Here is an 18,733-nt window from a genome sequence, read left to right on the forward strand (position 1 = left end):
ATTTACATGAGCGCATCCAATGCTACGGATCGATTTATTCTGCAGGGCCTCTAGACAGACCCGATTCCCAAACCTGCTCCATAAAAGTCTCGTCCGAGTGTCCCCCAGAGCTGATTTAGTCCGCGTTTTATTTTTTGCCCACCACTCCCGGAGCTCGTGAAACTCGCGGGGTATAAATCAATTTCGAACTAGGCGAACCAGCGCTACGCACTGTGACCGATTTCTAATTACCGTTTTTTGCTGCCCTGCTCAAACCAGTACCGGCACACGCATAACGCCGCAAAGGTACTTTTGGGGACACTAAAATTAACATATCGACCCCCGGCATTTGGCGGTCCCGGTTTTCGCGGTGTTTCCCGTGTTCGGTCTGGTTAGCCCACACATAAAAGCGTTTAAGTGCTAGTGCACATTATGCGTATTATTACAAATTGCACTGATGACCCGCTGGTTGTAAACTCCCGCACACATTAAATGTAACAATGGTGGGGGAATGTATTAAATGAAAAAAACACTGGAAGCACTCTCTTTTCAGAAAAGCATTCAAAAAAGCATAACTCTTGCAAAACATAAAGCACGATAAGAATATGATACTTTTTTAACGGGTCCAAGAAAGGACTCCCGACTTTGATATCCCACAAAGACAAAGTATTTGTAAATTTCCATGCCTTTGGTGACTGTTTTACGTAATCGTTTGCTCGCCGGTTGGGGCCGTCATAATGAGAACAAATTATGACATGCTGCTGGCTGGGTCCATGTGCCCGTCACAGTGTCACGTTTCCTTCGAGACCTCTGTCACGCCGTCAGAAACACAACTTCCGAGTGGGACAAAATCCTGGGCTCAATTAATTTCTCCTCAAACCTCGCCGAAGCAGCATCTCGTGGACGTACAAAAGCTGGTGTATAGGTATAAAAATGAACAGTAATTATGTCATAAATATGCTGGCCCTGGTGCTTCTGCTACTGCTACCAGCACAACGAGAAACATACGACAACCCTTCCAGCGCTGCTGACAGTATACTTTGAAGGGCTTTTTGGGATGTTGTATTTCCTTCCGGAGCAGTTGACCATACTACAGGCCGGGCCGCATACACAAATTAAGAACAGTTCCATTGGGAATACATCATAAAAAGGGAAAATGGTTTTGTTGCTTGGCGGGTATAAGCGATCAGTGTTGCTATGGGGAAAATTACCAAAGGCGTCTCTTGTACGTAAAAATGATATATTTGTACTTGGAAGTGATGTTAAAGAATGATTTTCGAAAAAAAATATGCAAAATGTTTCACAAAATGTATCGTGAATTGTTTCAGGCCGAACCTTACGTAATATATCAAGCGCCTAAATGTATGCTATATATTTAAAAGTAAGATTTTGATTTTTTTTAATTGATAAAATTTCAAAACATGAAGATAACATTTATTTAATGTATTATATTTAAAGTGAAAAATTAAAAAATAAACTATAATAACATAAATAACTAAAATAACTTATAATAATAATATAAGTTGAAATATTAAATAAAATATAATTTGCATAGCTTCAGGCGTTGCCTGTTAACTGCCATTGCAATTTGTTTATTTAGTGTTATACTTTAACACACTAACACTTGTTTTATCTATATAAGACAGAGTTCATATCAAAGCAACTTAGCCGAATTTAAATCAAGCAAACGCCCCTTACCAGCTGATTTTGATGAAGCTTAATTAGATTCTATTAATGGAAATCAATAAAATTTGCACATTTCGGTCTACCGTTCGGGCCACTTCATTTCATCGCTTTGTCTCATCATGATAAAGATTTTTATTTTACAACCATGTCCCTCCCCCTACCGATGGTCCAGTTCTGGGGAGCCAAAAACCCCTTTCCAGCCCGTGCGTATCTAATTTACATTCCTGTACTAAATGTTTAATGCTTAGGCAATTATGATAATAGTGCCCGGGTGGTGATGGTGGTCTGCGCTCGACAAACCCGTTGACAGCGTTCGGTAGGTAATTTTGATGACCTTTCTTCCACCTTCCGCTGCTTTCGCTTTTCTCTTTCACTCTCTACACATCCTTCTTTTCCTGCCCCTCTGCGCTACTGCGTGCATCAGAAAGCTAAACAACGCGCAGGAAAGGCGTTTCCGGTTTAATTGCTCATTGATGAGAGTCACGTTTGAGTGGCCGGCGTGCCGGCACGTCCAGACCTGACCCATTCATCCATCCATCCATCCTTCCAACCCCATCCGGATACGGCAAGGTTTTGAGGTTTTTATGGTCAATTTGAAAAGTTTGTACTACTCTCCGCAAAAGATTTATCGAAAGTCTTCAGCGGCGCCCGGGCTGCTGCTGAGTACGGTTCCTGCCACCTTGATTTATCGATGTGCTGGGTGGGTTGAAGGTCGGTTTGCTGGAACTTGGCAGGGAATGGTAAAGTGTTACGCTAGGACTTTATTTAATATTGAGCTGAATATGGAACAGTTATGCAACAACCATTGTGAAAGTTTAATAAAAATCAAATATAATGTTAATTTTGATGCAATTTATTATATAAATTGCATAGATTTTAAAATGATTGCTCATTTGATAACGTTTTGATTAAAATTCGTAGATCTCTTCCTATTGTTCCTTTGCTACATATACAAAGAACGAGTTATTACGGAATTATGGAATTATAGGAAGTCTACTAAAGTGTCTAATTCATAATTCAATAAAGAACACCAGGTCAATAAAAAGGACACTTTTGATAATAGTAAGCACACTTTTAGGCACACTGGACTCTAAACATCACTAAGAGGAAGAATTATGATGTGTCCCTGCTCATACCTCTTTGCTGAAGCCTGGGATGTTGTATTCGAATTAGAAATATCAAGCGTTAAATGATGAGAATTCTCTTTAAAATGGATCAGCTATCTAGTAAAATGTGCGACGGTAAGGTATTAAAACAGCAGATCTATCACTTAACACTTTGAGTGCCATGGCTATCTGATATGACAACTTTAAATCCTAATATCTTGTTACAGATTCTGCGTATTATCATGAAACTTTGCAGATCAGCGAAATGACAAATAACTTTGTAATGTTTATGGTTTTTGTTTTTTTTTGTTTTTTTTCCTGTTTATAGAATAAATACCCATAAATATGTTTGATACCCATAAATAATTAAAGATCAAGAATATTAATTCAATGTAACAATTCTTTCGATCAATATAGTGCAGGCACATATATTTTGGTTATAATGTGAGTTTTCATAACGTCTAATATACAGTGAATATTGTTTGAAATATAAACTTATTTTCAACATACGTTGTTTACATGATTGCTATTTCCTTTTAATCAATGAATCATCTTGTCGAGAACAAAGCTATACATATCATTAAAGTGTTTATGTTTTTACTGTTCTATTTTGTGTTGCTAAAATTAAGAATGAAAAATATTGAAATGATTATTCAGCGAATTCAAACCTTGCTATCATTCTATCATACATTTACTTTTGACTCAACAATTACAATCGATTTTAAAGGCGTTTCTTAGCCACCTATACAGCCTAATGACCAATGAAAAACAAAAGCTCTGTGAAATCATACCACGTTTCGAAATGTTGTTCTAAGAATAATAAAGGATTGTTAATCGACAATGTGCTGCCAACATAAAAATCTACATCTGCTGCTGTAAAAATGCTAATGATTTGTTTCTTTTTAAACTGTGCGTTTTATCAAATCTTTGCATAGTCTCAGAAGTGGGCTAGTCCAGTTGATGAGCAGTTTGGAACAATCGAGATTTAATCCTATGAGATTCGAATTCACCATAGTCCCCTGTAATATTTCAGTAACAAGCCTTACTGAATATTGTAAAAATTACACACAAATAACCAATAAACCTTTAAAAAATAACCATTCCAAAAAAACCCGACCATAAACTGCCCCACATTTCAAATCATAAAATACGCTATTCTATCCCACTTTTGTTTGTTTAAATACGCAAAAGTCCTCGGGGAATCATTTCAAAGGAGGATCGGTACCATTGTCTATATCTTCCCGATGGGTTTTGTTCGATTCGTTCCCCGAATAGTGTACGCCAGACGAATAGGAATCTTTTTTTAAACGCATAAAATATGCATCATTTATACCTATTGGCAAATCTCTATCAATCGCCTCCCAGATTGCGTGATACGATTTTTCTTCCCATCGCTACCATTGCTCCATATTGTACGTAGAGCAACGGCCCCAGGGTGTGGGTATGTGTTTGTGAGTGTGTGTGCATATTATCACAAGCTACCCGAAACTGTCCGATATGGCACGGACATGGGAGCATTTGTTACATAGGTAAACATAAAACTCGGAAACGTGATCGACATGTATCATCGTTCTATTATCCGCTTTTCCACATGTGCTGCTGCTGCTTACGCAAACGCTGCCGGGAAGCACACAACGATGATATCATGGCCAGCCTGGATGTGCAATATTATACTGGTAGTACAAGCACACTATTACTATCCATTTTGCTGGAAACCGGCCCCTCGAGACAAGGGGTTCTAAAATCAACAGCACTTAAAATTATCACCATCTGCAAAAGGGGGAATGATGGCTGTTGACGGATGTGGGAAAAGGACACAAATGAACTCTCTATCTTTCTCTCTCTCTCTCACACACACACACACACACATTCTCTCTATTACCTCTCTCCTCATCTCTTTCTCTTTTTCTCTTAACTGCATCCTTGTGCCCGCGTGCAGGGCAAGGATCCTGAGCGAGATTTGGGATAAGGAAAATGAGCTTTTTATCAGCGATTCTGCCCAGTGCTGCAGTGCTCCTTGTTCGTTTCATCCTATCTACCGACTGTGTGGCGAGTGTATGTACGCGTGCGTGTGTGTGTGTGTGCGCCCTCTTGTCAACCATCTTGAAGAGTTCTGAAAAGGTCACCCCCCACCCAGCTCCATCACCCCAAGTTTGACAAGTAACGTTCGTTAAACAATGATTACAGTAACGGGGCCGGATGATGGTGACACTCTTCTTCAAACCCAAGTACGTACACTGTGGGCGTCCTCCGAGCTACAAAGTTGCAACCTCCTTCGGCCCGGCAGACAATAAAAATCAATAACTGTAACAAGGGAAGTAAGTTTTCTTTTTCTCAAAGCTGATGTTGCTTCTGCTGCTGCTTATATGGCTTTTCCCCTGCAGCACTGTGGCAAAGTTGTTCCAACAGTGTGTCCAACACCAGATTGCTGACCAGTGTGCCGGTACACATTATCGGTCAATGAGCTGCTTGCAAAAGCCCGGGCCAAACGAGAAGGGGGCCCAACATCATCAGAAGCTTGCAATGCAATTGGGCCCGCAGCTGATGGTTCGGGTGAATCTTCCGTTCGACACACGGCACACGTCCAATCCGAAATCGGTATCTTATAAGCAGGGACATTGTCGTTCAATTTGGGAACAATCACGATCTTCGGTGCACGATTCGATGATTCTGATTATTCGCTAGGGGATGGGAGGGAGAGACGAACAGTAATTGAAAGCCGGACTCTTTTAAAAGCAGTCCGTGCTTCGGATGCTCGCCAGCCGGTCGATCTCATTGTTTGTGTGTCTTGTATCGTCTGGACCGTTTAGTTTAACTTGCCTCAATTTCTTATCCAAATATTATGTCTTAAACTACGGCCAACCATTGTGACCATTGTGCCGGTATCGAGTTTCGATGATGAACGGCAACATTGAAGCCGGCTCTCTGTTGATTTTTCGATGTAGTGCTTTTATTACGGTAGGAAAATTTTACAAATATTGTTGAAGGAAAATTGTTGACGCACTTGTTTCATTGTGGTTGTGTTCATGAACGATGGACAATTTTAGATGCAGAGCATTATTTTAAAATTAGATAAAACGTGTATATTTTATACAGTGAACAATAATAGTTTGGATGAGCCTATACATATATTAAAAGAATGAGAGATAAAGAAGATACTGATACTGCATTTTTATGTAAAATTTTATGCAAAATGAGCTGCATTTGATGTATTTGATATAACTAAATATGCCATTACTAAACCAGTTTAAGCTAAATAAATTGATATTTTCTCAAATTTCAATGAGAGGTAAGCTGTGCAAAGACTATTTTCAGCGCTAAGACATAAAAAGTACAATGGCATAAATATTATTAACCAACTAATATTATTATCCTTGTATTACAATAAGTTACAATCGTTCCTTTACTGGTTCCTAAAGCTAAGGACTGACAGTGATTATAGCCTATTTCTTAAACAATGGTTTGTGCCACTGTTTGACTTGTTGTCTTATGTTATGAGGAAACTAAATTTTGGTCAACAGGACAAAAGCGGGCGGCAAACAAAGTCTATATGTTCGTCAACGAAGGAAATAGACAAATTATATTTGTTTGAATCTTAATCAGTAGTACGTCGGAAGAACATTATAATTCCAGTTATTCATATTTTAACCTCAACAAAAGGATATTCATTGTAGTTTTGTTTTCAAAATTAAATCGATGGAGTTTCTGAGATCCAAGAACCTAAATCAAAAACGACTTAACTAAGATTTTATATAATTAAGGTTTAACTGATTTATTTTAATCCAAAACTTCATGGAAACCCCCTTGACATGTATTTGGAATTCAATTTAAACAAAATTGCTTAAAGAAGTTGATGGTTTCATTATTTTTAGGTATAAGGTAAACTATCATTTCAATAATGTTAAACAAATCAAACCAAATTTTTATCATATGGTTTATAAAAATTTAATTTTGCGTATCATTTTGAAAAAATGTACTTTTCTCGTATTGATCAGAAAAAGTATATGTGATGTACCAGAAAAAAATCTAAAGCTAGTTAGACATGATTTACCAGTATTAAAGAATTGCAACAGTTTTCATGAAATAGCCAATAATTTTAACAACGCTATTCATTTTTACCACAAATTAAGAACGATTTTTAACGTAGACTTTCAGGCCTATTATTTTACTCGAATGACATTTGATTCCGTCGTAAGCACTCGAGTCGAGCGGGAGTAAAATTGGTCGGGAAAGGTAGGTAAAGACGGACACTGCGAGTAAGATGGACACTTCTCATAAAAAGGCAATTTTCGTGTAATTCAACAATGTACAATCCAAACTGAAGGTAAAACAACAAATTTGAGAACATTTTTCGTGTAATATATGCGAAATTGGTTGAATTCCCGAGCAAAACAAATTTTCAATCGAGCTCACTTTTGTGGATCTAATTTGATTGCTGCGGATCTTAAGCTCTGTAATTTGCATTGTTTATATATTCGGAAGTTTTATTGCATAAACGATTTGTCATGATTGTTAAGCAAAAACTGGCGAAAGAACGAGAAAGAAAGAATTAAAAAATCTTGTTTTCTGCTGGTTCAAACATTGTGTTAAAGCAATAGGATATGTTAACGTACTATAAACCTTTTCAATTTTCAACGTTTTTTTATAGGTGTCTATCTTACCTTTCATGGTGTCCATCTTTCCCATATCAGGTGTTCGTCTTACCCGAACATTTCAAAACTGCACGAAAAAAATCATGTTTTTCATTCACGAAAAAAAACCATCCATCCTTGCCAAGATCAATCACAAGACTGTCGATTTTCCTCCTCTCCTCGAAAAGCCTCCTATTTTGACACTCCCGTATGAATGGATGTATCGCCTCTCGCTATCTCACTCTCTCTGCGATTAGCCTGATTTTTATTTTGAATGCGCCGATACTTTTCGTTAATCGCTATTCTATCGTAACTGTTTTCATGTTTTTACTTAATAAACTTATATTTGTATGTTCTTATCTAATTATCTGATTATCTGATCATCATTAAATGATTGTTACTTGCGTTATTCGAATCTATGATATAAATATATTTATTTTCCTTCCTGCTCTCGATCCCTACATGTCCGTCTTCACCTACCTTCCCCTATCGTTTACGCCATTCGAATCGATGAAAGATTCTTCGTCATTTTTGTTCTAGAATCTGTGTGTTTGACCTTTGATCGAAGCAACCGGCGATCGGAGTGACTGTAAACAAACGGTTTCAGCACTGCTTTAAAATCATTTTTTTCCGTAATTTTGTTAGAAATGGGGTAAATATGAGTGATGAGAGTGTTGATGTGTTGTTGGCAGAAAATCTCTCGAATGCACCTTCCTGTTCGAACAATACGGTACTGATTTTTACTTCGTCGACTCGAATCTGCCGATGAGTTACTCGAAGCGGATCGTCGCTAGCAAAACGATACGAAAATGAACATAATGAATGTGCGAGTGATTCTTCTCGAATGCCGAACGCAATATAATAGGCCTGTTTATATTTTGGCCAAGAGTTTCTTCGTTTGCTCAAATATGAGCCAATAATTGACAATATCAACTTTAAGACAATTATCTGCAAAGTTTAACGAATTTGAAACATTGCATATTCCCTAGAAAAACACTAACCTATTTTCTTGCACTTCAACAAATTATTGTAGACTGCAGTTTGAAGTGAAAATCAATCCATAGATTTGATTAATTGCTCGCGAGACCATTCGCAATTACCCATTATTGCAAAAGAGCAAAAAAAACAACAATTTTACATCGATACCGATATCAACACTCACACTGACATATTTCTTTTCCTGCTCTTCTTTCTTCTCCTCTCAACCTATGCCTTTAGACACCATCGAAACCAAGAGCGCAGAGACGGAAGATCACCGGTACACGGCCACGTCCAAGCTGCAACTTCAACCGACCGCGGAAGATGACTACATCGACTACACGTGCCAAGCCCGACACCAAGCAATCCCGGAAGACCGTCCAATGCAGTCGACCGTGCAGCTGTCAGTGCTCTGTAAGTACCGGGGGCCATTTCTGTTCGCCACTGCCAGTGGGAACTTACCGTACCATGCAGTTTTCGCGTGCCCCGTCCCAGTGTACTAATGGCTACTTAAGCTTGGCCATCAGATCTCTCCAGTCCTCTTTCGCTCCCCCCCCCCCCCACCCACCCACTGTGTCTCTCATCCGCTGCGGGCAGTTCACTGATTGGCACCCGGGAATAAGCTTCCAGTCACGTACCTTTACAGCCAATAGAGCTTCCGGGTCTGGGGGCTGCGTCGTCCCCAGAATAGTGCCTCGTCCCATTTCCCGACACGCCAATTGAAACTCTGAGCGAACCTTCCCTGCCTCGGGCGCTGAACAAGGAAAGCACGCGTCCCAACAGTCTATGATTTCTCAATCAATTGAAGGTTTTGCTCTTCGATGACTGTTTCGCAGTCGACGCGCGTGGAGCATGATTTTAAAAATTGCACTGCTCAGCACACGGGGTGCGGGTGCACGACCCGCAAGGAAGCGTACTCGCGAAACAGAACCAAACAGAACTAAACTTTCCGTCTTTTCTTGCTGTTTTTTTGTTGCTCTTGCTATCGTGCTTGCTGTCATCGTTTGGTTTTATGCTGCTGCTGGTGGTGCTGCTACTCGACGAAAGAATTCCTAACGCCCCTGTCGTCGTCAGCGAGTCACGCGATGAACCTTGAGCAGAAGGGGGCAAAAATTGAGATCGTGAAGAAAATGCGCCCAGCGCTTCCATTACAAAGCAGGAAAATAACTTTTCATTTCGAACCGCACCACACACTCCGCTCGTTGCTCCCTTCCACTGCCACGAAGCACAAACAAAGCAAGCGACGCTTTTTCGTCCCCGCTTTTTTTTTGCGCTCCACTTTGCTTTTTCCCTCACTTTGACCGACAACGACACATTAACACACGGTGTGTTGGTAGCATGGCAACGGTGGCACCGGGACACCGAGTGACGGGACAAAAGTGCTGCATCAAGCAACAGCAACCTACTCCTGAGAAATGCCAACTGTAAGCAATATAGCGCCAAAAAGAAAGTGTGCTGAAGCGCAGTTACTAGCGATTGTTGTGGCACGCTTGAGCCGTTGCCGCGACGAGTGCGAAGGATACGAGTGTACGAATCAAGCAAGAGCCCGAATCCTTCTATAACCGACGACGCCAACGCACACTTACACATCCACACACACACACTCGTCCACAGCAGTAGCAACAGCAGTGGCGATGAAAAAAGCAGTTAAAATGATGGTGGAGAATGTAATAAGTAAATATTAAATAAAAATAAACAACCGACAGCTGCCCGCGGGTGGTGCAAAAATCCTTTTGCTCTACTTTTCCATTTTCAGACATTACAAATAAGACACGTGCTCGATGGCAAAGGGTATGAGATTAAGAAGCGAATGGCGTGGCGTGGGAACGAATGTAAGCTTTAGCCGTTCTCGCAACGACCGAGCAACCGAGCTTACAATAGATTGTTGAAGGAGTCATTTCAGCTTCTGCTCTCGCTCTTTCTCTCTCTCTTTTTCACATCGTTTTAATAAAAGAGTAAAGTATGCAAAAAGTGAATTCACACCATACGGGAAGGAAAACAACAAGTTTTCCTTTTCAGCATAAATTTAATTCTGACTGATTTCCACTGGTTTGATAAAAGACCCTCCTCCAACACTCCGCCCGACTCGAACAGTAAAACAATGGGCAGAAGGAAACACATAGGAAAGTAGGTTAAAAGTTCAGTGCAAGTAAAGTGCAATTTCCATAATCTGTTACCATATAATAGTGTGCCGGCAGTTTAATCCCTGTAGCACTGTGCAATTGGGAAATACTTTTCGCGAAAAAAAAGTATAGACAAATAATTAGTCATACATCCCAAAGTACTCGTGTCTATATATGTGTGTGTGGGTGTGTGGGTGTGTGGGTGTGTGCGTGTGTGTGTTGAGGTAGAAAGTCGGACGCATTTTGACGCGCGATGGATTACTATGCAAATGAGTTAATATAATTAGAGTCCCCTCCGCTAGGGGGAGAAGCATTTGCGTGCATGAAGCATTTTCCCTTCGCCACGGTGAGTCTTTCGAGTCTTTTGATTTTGACTTCACGCGCGTACTGATTAAAGTTCTCTTGTTCCGGTGCTGACATTTTCGAGCCAGCGCCGCATTTATTATTCATTTATTCAGCTGACAGTTTCGTTCGTTCTTGGCGGACACTTTGGAGGGAGAAAGAAGAGAACAGTTTTTCTTGTCGATTGTAGAATTAATGAAAAAGATAAAGTGTAGGTTATAATTTCATAGTTTCTTCACTGTACTTGCAATAACTTTTGATACACAATTAATTTCTTACTTTGCTTACTGTTTGCTTTACATTGAGTTAACTAACTAACTGTTAACTGCTAATTTACGCAATATCTACAACAAACCAAAAATATTGAGATATTTCTGCAAATGAAAGACTTCTTGAGAGCTTAGTGGTAACATTGTAACATCAGTTTTTCACTGTTTTCTAAAGGTTTCGTAGGTAGCATATAAAAGATCATTGGAATGACAGTTCACACTGCTGGAATGTATTTTACATATCCGAATTATATATTTATGATGACTATAGAAATTCTGTATTACTGATTTTAAGCTAAAACGCGTTCTAAAATTGCAATATTAATATTAAATTTAAGCACTTTTTTTTACTTTTCGTAAGGTGAACGCCATCTCTTAATTCATATATAATCTTTAAAATCATTTAATAAAAAAGATCATACAAAACGTTAAACTTTTTAAAAGAAAAATTGTCGATGCGATTTCACGATATTAGACATTCAATACCGAAGAAACCACACAAAGCTCTAATCATACTTACAAGCAAAACTATTTAAGTATATCATATACATCGTCAAAGTATCGTTAAAAGGCTAAAGTTAAATATTTTTCAAATGCACATACACATATCTTTCAAAGTATGTCACATATCAATTTAAACACAAAGTTTTGATGCCTTCTTAACCCAGTTTTCGCCTGCAGAAGTGTCGCGTTAAAAGAAAAAAAACTTCTAATTTATTTTTACATCGTTATTTTTCGCTTTATCGTGCGGAAAGAACATATCCTGACTGTGTCAAGCACACATGCTTACCGCGTCACACAAAACACGGAACGCTGCATTTTTATTCTGTTTGCATTAACAGTACCCACACACAAACACACACATAAACACCAACAAACACATACATACTGCAACTTGCATGGTGATGCAGATGCCTTGCAAGATGCACTCAAAGGATTAGCATTCGTGAGATGCTTGCTCGTACCGTACCGTACCGTGCCGTGTACCGGCTCGCCTCGAACCACGTGGGAGTTTGCATATGACAGCTAAGGAAATGACATCACATTTAACGGATTAGACCCGGGTGGGTGTGGGCACGTGAAACGGCGAGGGAGACGGGGCGGTCTTAAGGGCGGATGGAATAAAAAATCCAATATACATCCATTTCGATTTTCCATCATATTCCCCTTCTGCGGTAACAACAGTGTAGGATGCTGCAATGGCTAGCCAACAGCACACAACCGAGTCACGAGGGGACACAAATTTAAAATACATTTCGGGCTTTTCTTTTTTTCGTGCTCTTGTTCGCTTTTGCTCATAAAACAAGATCTACCACCAGCACCAGAATGCTGTTTGCATTGCAAAAAAAAGCAACCAAAACCCCGAAAGCACCTCGGAGCGAACAAAGCTCTTACCGGGTTTTAACCTAACTTACGTTGCACGTTGAAGAGGTGAAAGCCAAACCACATCTTATCGCGGAATACACCGAAACACCAGCGGGGAGAAGAAAAGGGAAAGGACCATCGGACCCGTAAGCTGTTTCGGAAAAATGCACATTAGCGATAGCGCACCGGGCACACACCAAATGACGACAATGTTGGCATTAAAATTCAATCTACTTATCGCCTGGGCCGCACGCCTTTCCTTGCACTATCGCGCTCTTTCCCTCGCTCGCTCTGTCACGTACATACACCCATACGTGCCATAATGGCAGCCAGCCGCACATTATCTACGAAAATTAGCATTTCTGACATTATTTATGCACGCCAAAGACAAGTTGTCGAAGTTTTGTCCTAACGAATGGTGTCGGTTATGCCGAACGTTTAGGTGCCATTTTTTTCACCGCCAGTCTTGCTGTGCAGGCTTCAAAGACACGTGCATGATAGTGATCGCGTGCAGGAAATGGGACGGAGACGAGGGGTTTTGAGGTGGTTGTTTCAGTATACGCGTACAAAGGAGGAGCTTTCATGCACTGCCATACATCGGCACGCTAACAACGCTACCGAGCCAAGGGATGTAAATTTGTTGAGAAAAAGCTACATACACACATACACACACATACATGCACACGGTGATAAGAAAATTAATTTTACCGCTTTGCTTTGCCTGCGAACGACGGTAGGTGGAAGTTGCGAATAAAGAACGAATAATTATGAGGAACGGATTTTCCTTCCGTTTTGCACTTGGGCACCGCGGGTGGGTTGTTTCTTTCAATGTGAGAATGAATTATGTGCAATGGTTTTCAGCAGCACTGTGTTCAGCTGCATACTACAGAGAATTGTGTGTCGGATGAACTCATATTATTGGAGCGTTTTTTTTTCTTCTAATTCTACTGTAATCTAAAAATTATGCTGCTTTGAACTATATTATTGCTCAACGAAAACCTCTTTTATAACCTGGGTTAGCTCATAACAGTAAAATAAACATTGTTTTTAAGTTCAAAAACACACAGTGCGGATGATAATCGTTGCATACCTTGCTTTGTAGGAGTGATAAATAGATCCAAAACGAGGAATACAAATTCAGACAATTTAAATTAATATATAGAACGCTTAAAGTAGTCAGAAAACTAAATAAATTATTCGTTGATAGTGGCCAATACCTCATACTGGAGCATATTGTTATGAGGAAGGACTATTGTATTATAAGATAACTCTAAATTCACTGCTTTAAGGTCATATGTTAAACACTACAACCAGCATTACGTGCAATTTTCATACTACCTAGCATAACCCTGAAATTGCTATTATCTCAGGTAATATTTAATATTATTGAAAAACAGCAAACTGCCAAAAAAATATGCAAAGAAAGAATGAATGTTCCAATCGCGCATTGCATTTTGTATTTATTTATTTATTTAACGCAATAGTCTATGAACTAGTCAAAATTAGTTCTTTTGTTTTTTTTTTTTTATTACGTGAATTCACGGATCAGGTACTATATAAACTATGATTATTTCCACTTAATGTTTACTTACTTATCGGGCGCTACAACTGCTTTGCGGTCTTGTCCTACCTCAAGAGTATCCGAAACCGCTCACGGTCTCGCGCTTTCGTTTGCCAGTCCGTTATCCCGGCCTTAATGACGCACGACACCACGTCATCTTGCCTCCTCAATTTGAGCCTGTCACGCCTCCTCTGTCCTTGTGGACGGCCTAAAAAGACTTTACGGGCTGGGTCATCCGTTTCCATGCGTACAACATGGCCAGCCAACTGCAGCCTGACGAGCTTGATACGCTGCACGACAGTAAGGTCACTGTACATCCTCTGTTGTCTTTCGGCACATACGGAGCCAAGTATCCTTCTGACCATCTTCCTCTCGAACGTGGCTAAGACGGTTTCGCCAGATTTGGACAGTGTCTATGTCTCAGAGGCGTATGTGAGTACCGGTACTATATAGGTACTATATAGTCCCAGCTTCATCCGACGCGACATGTTCTTCGAGGTGAACTGATTTTCCATCTTACATGCGGTATTCAACACCGTAATTCAATACCCCTTTAGTTGTTGCAGTCCAACCAGTCTCCCTTCTTTTAAATGGTGTAAATGGTGCTGAGATCCCAATCACAAGGCATCGATTCGCGATCCCGCTCCTCAGTAATGGTTTGATGAATTTCGTTTTATCCTCCTGCGCCTTCATTGTTGCTACGGCTTCTTCTATTTGGCGTAACGTCCTACGCGGACATGCCGGCCTATACAGGCTTTCGAGACTTAATTCATTACCACATGGCCGAATACTCAATCCTTGCTACGGGGGAACGGTCTATTCTAGGCTCGAACCCATGACGGGCATGTTATTGAGTCGTTCGAGTTGACGACTGTACCATGGGACCGCCCTATTCTTACTACGTGCATCTACTTAATGCTATGTCTTAAAAAAGCTCTGCGTAGTCACAAAATGTCTCTTTTTACTGTGAATTTAATGGCCTACAAATAGTCAAAACGGGTTTGAAACTAATGGCCTCCCCTACTCATTGTGCGGAAATGTACGTTGTGTTTGAATTTTATCTGAAGCGTACATGGGATTGATGCGTTTACATTTCAATGATTTGCCATACCTTGAATTGGAAGTGTACCTCACCTCAACAAAACGACTTTACGAGCTGAGTCATCCGGTTTCTTGCGTATAACATGGTTAGTCCATTGTAAGATTAGAAAAGTAATGCATTTTTCTAAGCATCAGTTAAATCACAATTAACAATAAATACGAACACTCAATGTGTTCTCAATGTGAATTTCCCAAAACACTAAATCGAACGAATGTTCAAACACGATAACCTTTCGTAAAATGCCAAAAGATGTACACATTAGGGGGTTTTCAGAGGTTTATCAATTTTGGGAAATTTTTGACACTTTTTTAAACTTAATTTATAAGGCATTTACTTTAATCAAATATTATTTTCCATTTTCCTATTCTCGTCCCACAGACCCTCCCGGTGTACCGTACATCGAAGGATACGCGCCGGGTGAAGTGATCCGCCGTGGACAGCACGTGCAGCTAGCGTGTCGTAGCCGGGGCGGCAATCCACCGGCTCAGCTGATCTGGTACAAAAACGGCAATCAGGCACGGATGGCTTACCGGACCACGGATCGGTTTTCGGAAAACATCTACGCGTTTGTGGCCGAAGCGAGTGACAATAAGGCCCGCTTGCGCTGCGAAGCGAACAACAAAATGGCGACGAAGATACTTAAAGCAGAGGTTACACTCAACGTGTTGTGTAAGTAATGCAATAAAAACTGCAATTGGAATTACCTCATATATTTATGTTTGTTTATGTATATAATTTATGTTCGTGTTTTTTTGTCACATTAGTTGCACCAACACAAGTCATCGTTTCCGGACCATCCGAGGCACGGGTAGGCGACAGTGTGGCCTTACAGTGTCAGACAACGGCATCGAATCCGGCCGCAGAGATTAAATGGGTCGTCAATGGGAAACAGGTGACAAACGCCTCGTCAAAGGTTGTCCCAAGTCCAGAAGGTAATTGAAAGAACGCTTAACCCTAAGTTCCTAAGTGAAGGACTTTCACAAGAAATTACTGCATTTATCTACCATTTCAGGAGGATGGGTAACGACCTCCAACATAACGGCATCGGTGGAAGCTAACAAACGCTCGCTGGTTGCCATTTGCCATGGCGTTAACATGCAGCTGCCTGAAAATGTACAATCCACTCACACCGTGAATGTGCTGCGTAAGTATTACTTGTACAACGTTTAATAACTCGCTAGAAACCACACAAATCTGTATCCTTTGCACAATGTTATGGGCACCATTTATCATTCCTTTTCTTTCCCAAAGTTAACTTCCTTTTCGCCGTGTAAGTTCATTTTGACACCAAGCTGATGGAATTTTGGATACAGATACTTTAGGTGCCCTTATCTTACAACCAAGCTCTCGCGTCCGTCAAGCTTTATCGCACGATCGAACGTGAAATATTCTTACCCTTATACTCCCGGGAGAAGAAATTCGTTGCCTTTGTGTCGCTCCCGGGAGACTACCGATGAAAAGGTAGCGCTGTTCTGCGCACTTTCTAATTAGTATGCAAATCAACTTGCTTTGTTGTGCCTGATGTTCCTCGGTGCTGCTGTTGGTGTTTCTGAGTAGCTAACAGCACCAATGACAGATGAAGACAGGTCGCGGGTACAATAGCTGGACCCGGGAAACTCGGGACAACGAGGCAAGGGTTCGAAAGATTATGAAGTGCTTCCGCTTACATCCCGATACGAAGCTTTAATCAACCAGACGTACCCCTGTAACTACCCTTTGGCAATAGATCCGTCCACGGGAACGGAACTTAACCCTTTCACCTCTCGGAAAGCTGAATGATAGGCGCAAAGAAATTTATCCTCCGTCTGAGATGATGAGTAAATTCTAAAGCATTTTTCCGAGCAAAAATATTGTGCCCCGTTTTAATGGCGTGCTGGGAACTTGCGTGCACCACTACCTGGTCGTGGTATTTATTGGAACCACGGTTGAACCCAGATTTTATCTGGAAAATTTTACACTCAATGATTCGCGCTAAAGATTAGTCGCTGTCACTTCTGATGAGTTTTGCAGAAGAAAAGAAAAAGTCTGCAATCGATGCTATCGTCAGCGGAGTAAATGTCAAGTCTGGATAAAAGAGTCCTCTAAAGTACCTGCTGCACAATTCACGGAAAGATCTTTGTTCGTTGCTCAACAAAAGGCTTCAAAGCAAGTGTTTGTAGGTATAGTTGAACTCCTATCTAGGGAAAAATATTGAAGCAATATAAAGAAAAATAATTCCTTTGCACCGCGCCATGTACCGGATAGCTTTTAAATTGCCTGTATGTAATGGCATATTAAATATTATTTTATACAACTTGTACATTCGCTGTCCATCGTAAGGTAAATTTATCGCACAAACGGGAAGTAAAATCATCATTAATCATCCTCCACTTTTGCCGGCTCTACCCAGTTAACCGCGCCAAACTGTCCAAGGTAATTTAATCAGCTTCTGTTTAGTGCCCGTAACGTTCCGGTGCGATTATCTGCCCAATACTTGTACTAATTAATGTCTATCAACTCAAGCCGGTACCACCCAGCAGTAGTCAACAGCAACTTTCAAACCATGCCGCCCATGAATTTTCCACTTTGCACAGTTTTCCTCACATTTCAGCCATCCCAGACGGAAGGTACGATGTGTACGATTAAAAGACCCCGCCAGAAACCCGAATCCTTTTTTTACGTTCTTTCTTTCCGATCGAAAAGTAAGATGTTGTTGCCCATGGAACTCGATGGAACGAAGATTGTTTACGTTGAAATCGAACCCACGAACTGCCATGGTAAATTTGGAATATTTAAAAGCCATTTTGCTTGCAAACTCACCTCGATGCCTTCGGGTGCCAAGGGATCGCTTTTCAATATTACCACACCACGCCCATGTTGTACTACTTAAATCATCCATCGATGCGGTACCCGTTGGTCGGGGGAGTAACAGGCTCGTCGGTGAGATAAGTTATTGCATTCTGTTGTTCAGTTCGCGGAGGTTTCCGATTTCGACAGGAGAAATTATTATTATTACTGCAGCATTTTAACACCGCGAGTTTGAGGCACAGCCCCAAATACAAAGAATGTTGGGTTCGGTGGGTACTTTGAGCAAAATAAATTCCTTCCTATATTATTGATAATTATGATATAAATTAAGATCAAACGGGGTAGATACTAAGTAGAATCAATTTAAATAAATAAATGCAAATATTTTGCGAAAAGCTAGACATCCCAATTTGTGCGAAACTTTTAAAACACTGTAGGAATTAGTCATGTGTTTTTTTTTCTTTATTAATTATTAGTAAACAGTCCGGTAATTATACGTATAAAACTCATTGATGTTGTTTTTATCTGCTAAGAGAGAGACGGCGAGATTTTCGTAACTGTTTGAGTAGAAAATTATCTTTTTACAGCAGATAAATTGATAAACAAAAATCTGCGGATCGTTGCTTTTACCAAACACAAACACAAGCACACTCCTCAAGCTGAAGCTGACATGAAGATGGATGAATGTTTGACTCTAAAACTAATCCAATCTGGCTAAGTAAACTCTCAACACACTCACAACCATTTCATTGCTATATAAACGCCCTATACATCCCTCGTTTTCCTATCTCACTCCACTTCCAT

At 40.4% G+C, this 18,733-nt stretch overlaps 1 protein-coding gene across 6 annotated transcripts in view; it reads left to right on the forward strand.

The window, feature by feature from the left end:
• LOC121599705 (nephrin-like) overlaps positions 1-18,733 on the forward strand; it is a 250,036-nt gene that overhangs the window by 198,568 nt on the left and 32,735 nt on the right. For all 6 annotated transcript variants that reach the window (XM_041927728.1, XM_041927725.1, XM_041927730.1 and 3 more), the window contains 4 exons: positions 8,621-8,794; positions 15,521-15,811; positions 15,907-16,074; positions 16,155-16,286. In XM_041927728.1, the coding sequence (XP_041783662.1) occupies positions 8,621-8,794; positions 15,521-15,811; positions 15,907-16,074; positions 16,155-16,286 (765 nt within the window). The remainder of the gene's footprint in view (positions 1-8,620; positions 8,795-15,520; positions 15,812-15,906; positions 16,075-16,154; positions 16,287-18,733) is intronic.

This window comes from Anopheles merus, chromosome 3L (genome assembly GCF_017562075.2).
Source record: "Anopheles merus strain MAF chromosome 3L, AmerM5.1, whole genome shotgun sequence".
Taxonomy (NCBI): domain Eukaryota; kingdom Metazoa; phylum Arthropoda; class Insecta; order Diptera; family Culicidae; genus Anopheles; species Anopheles merus.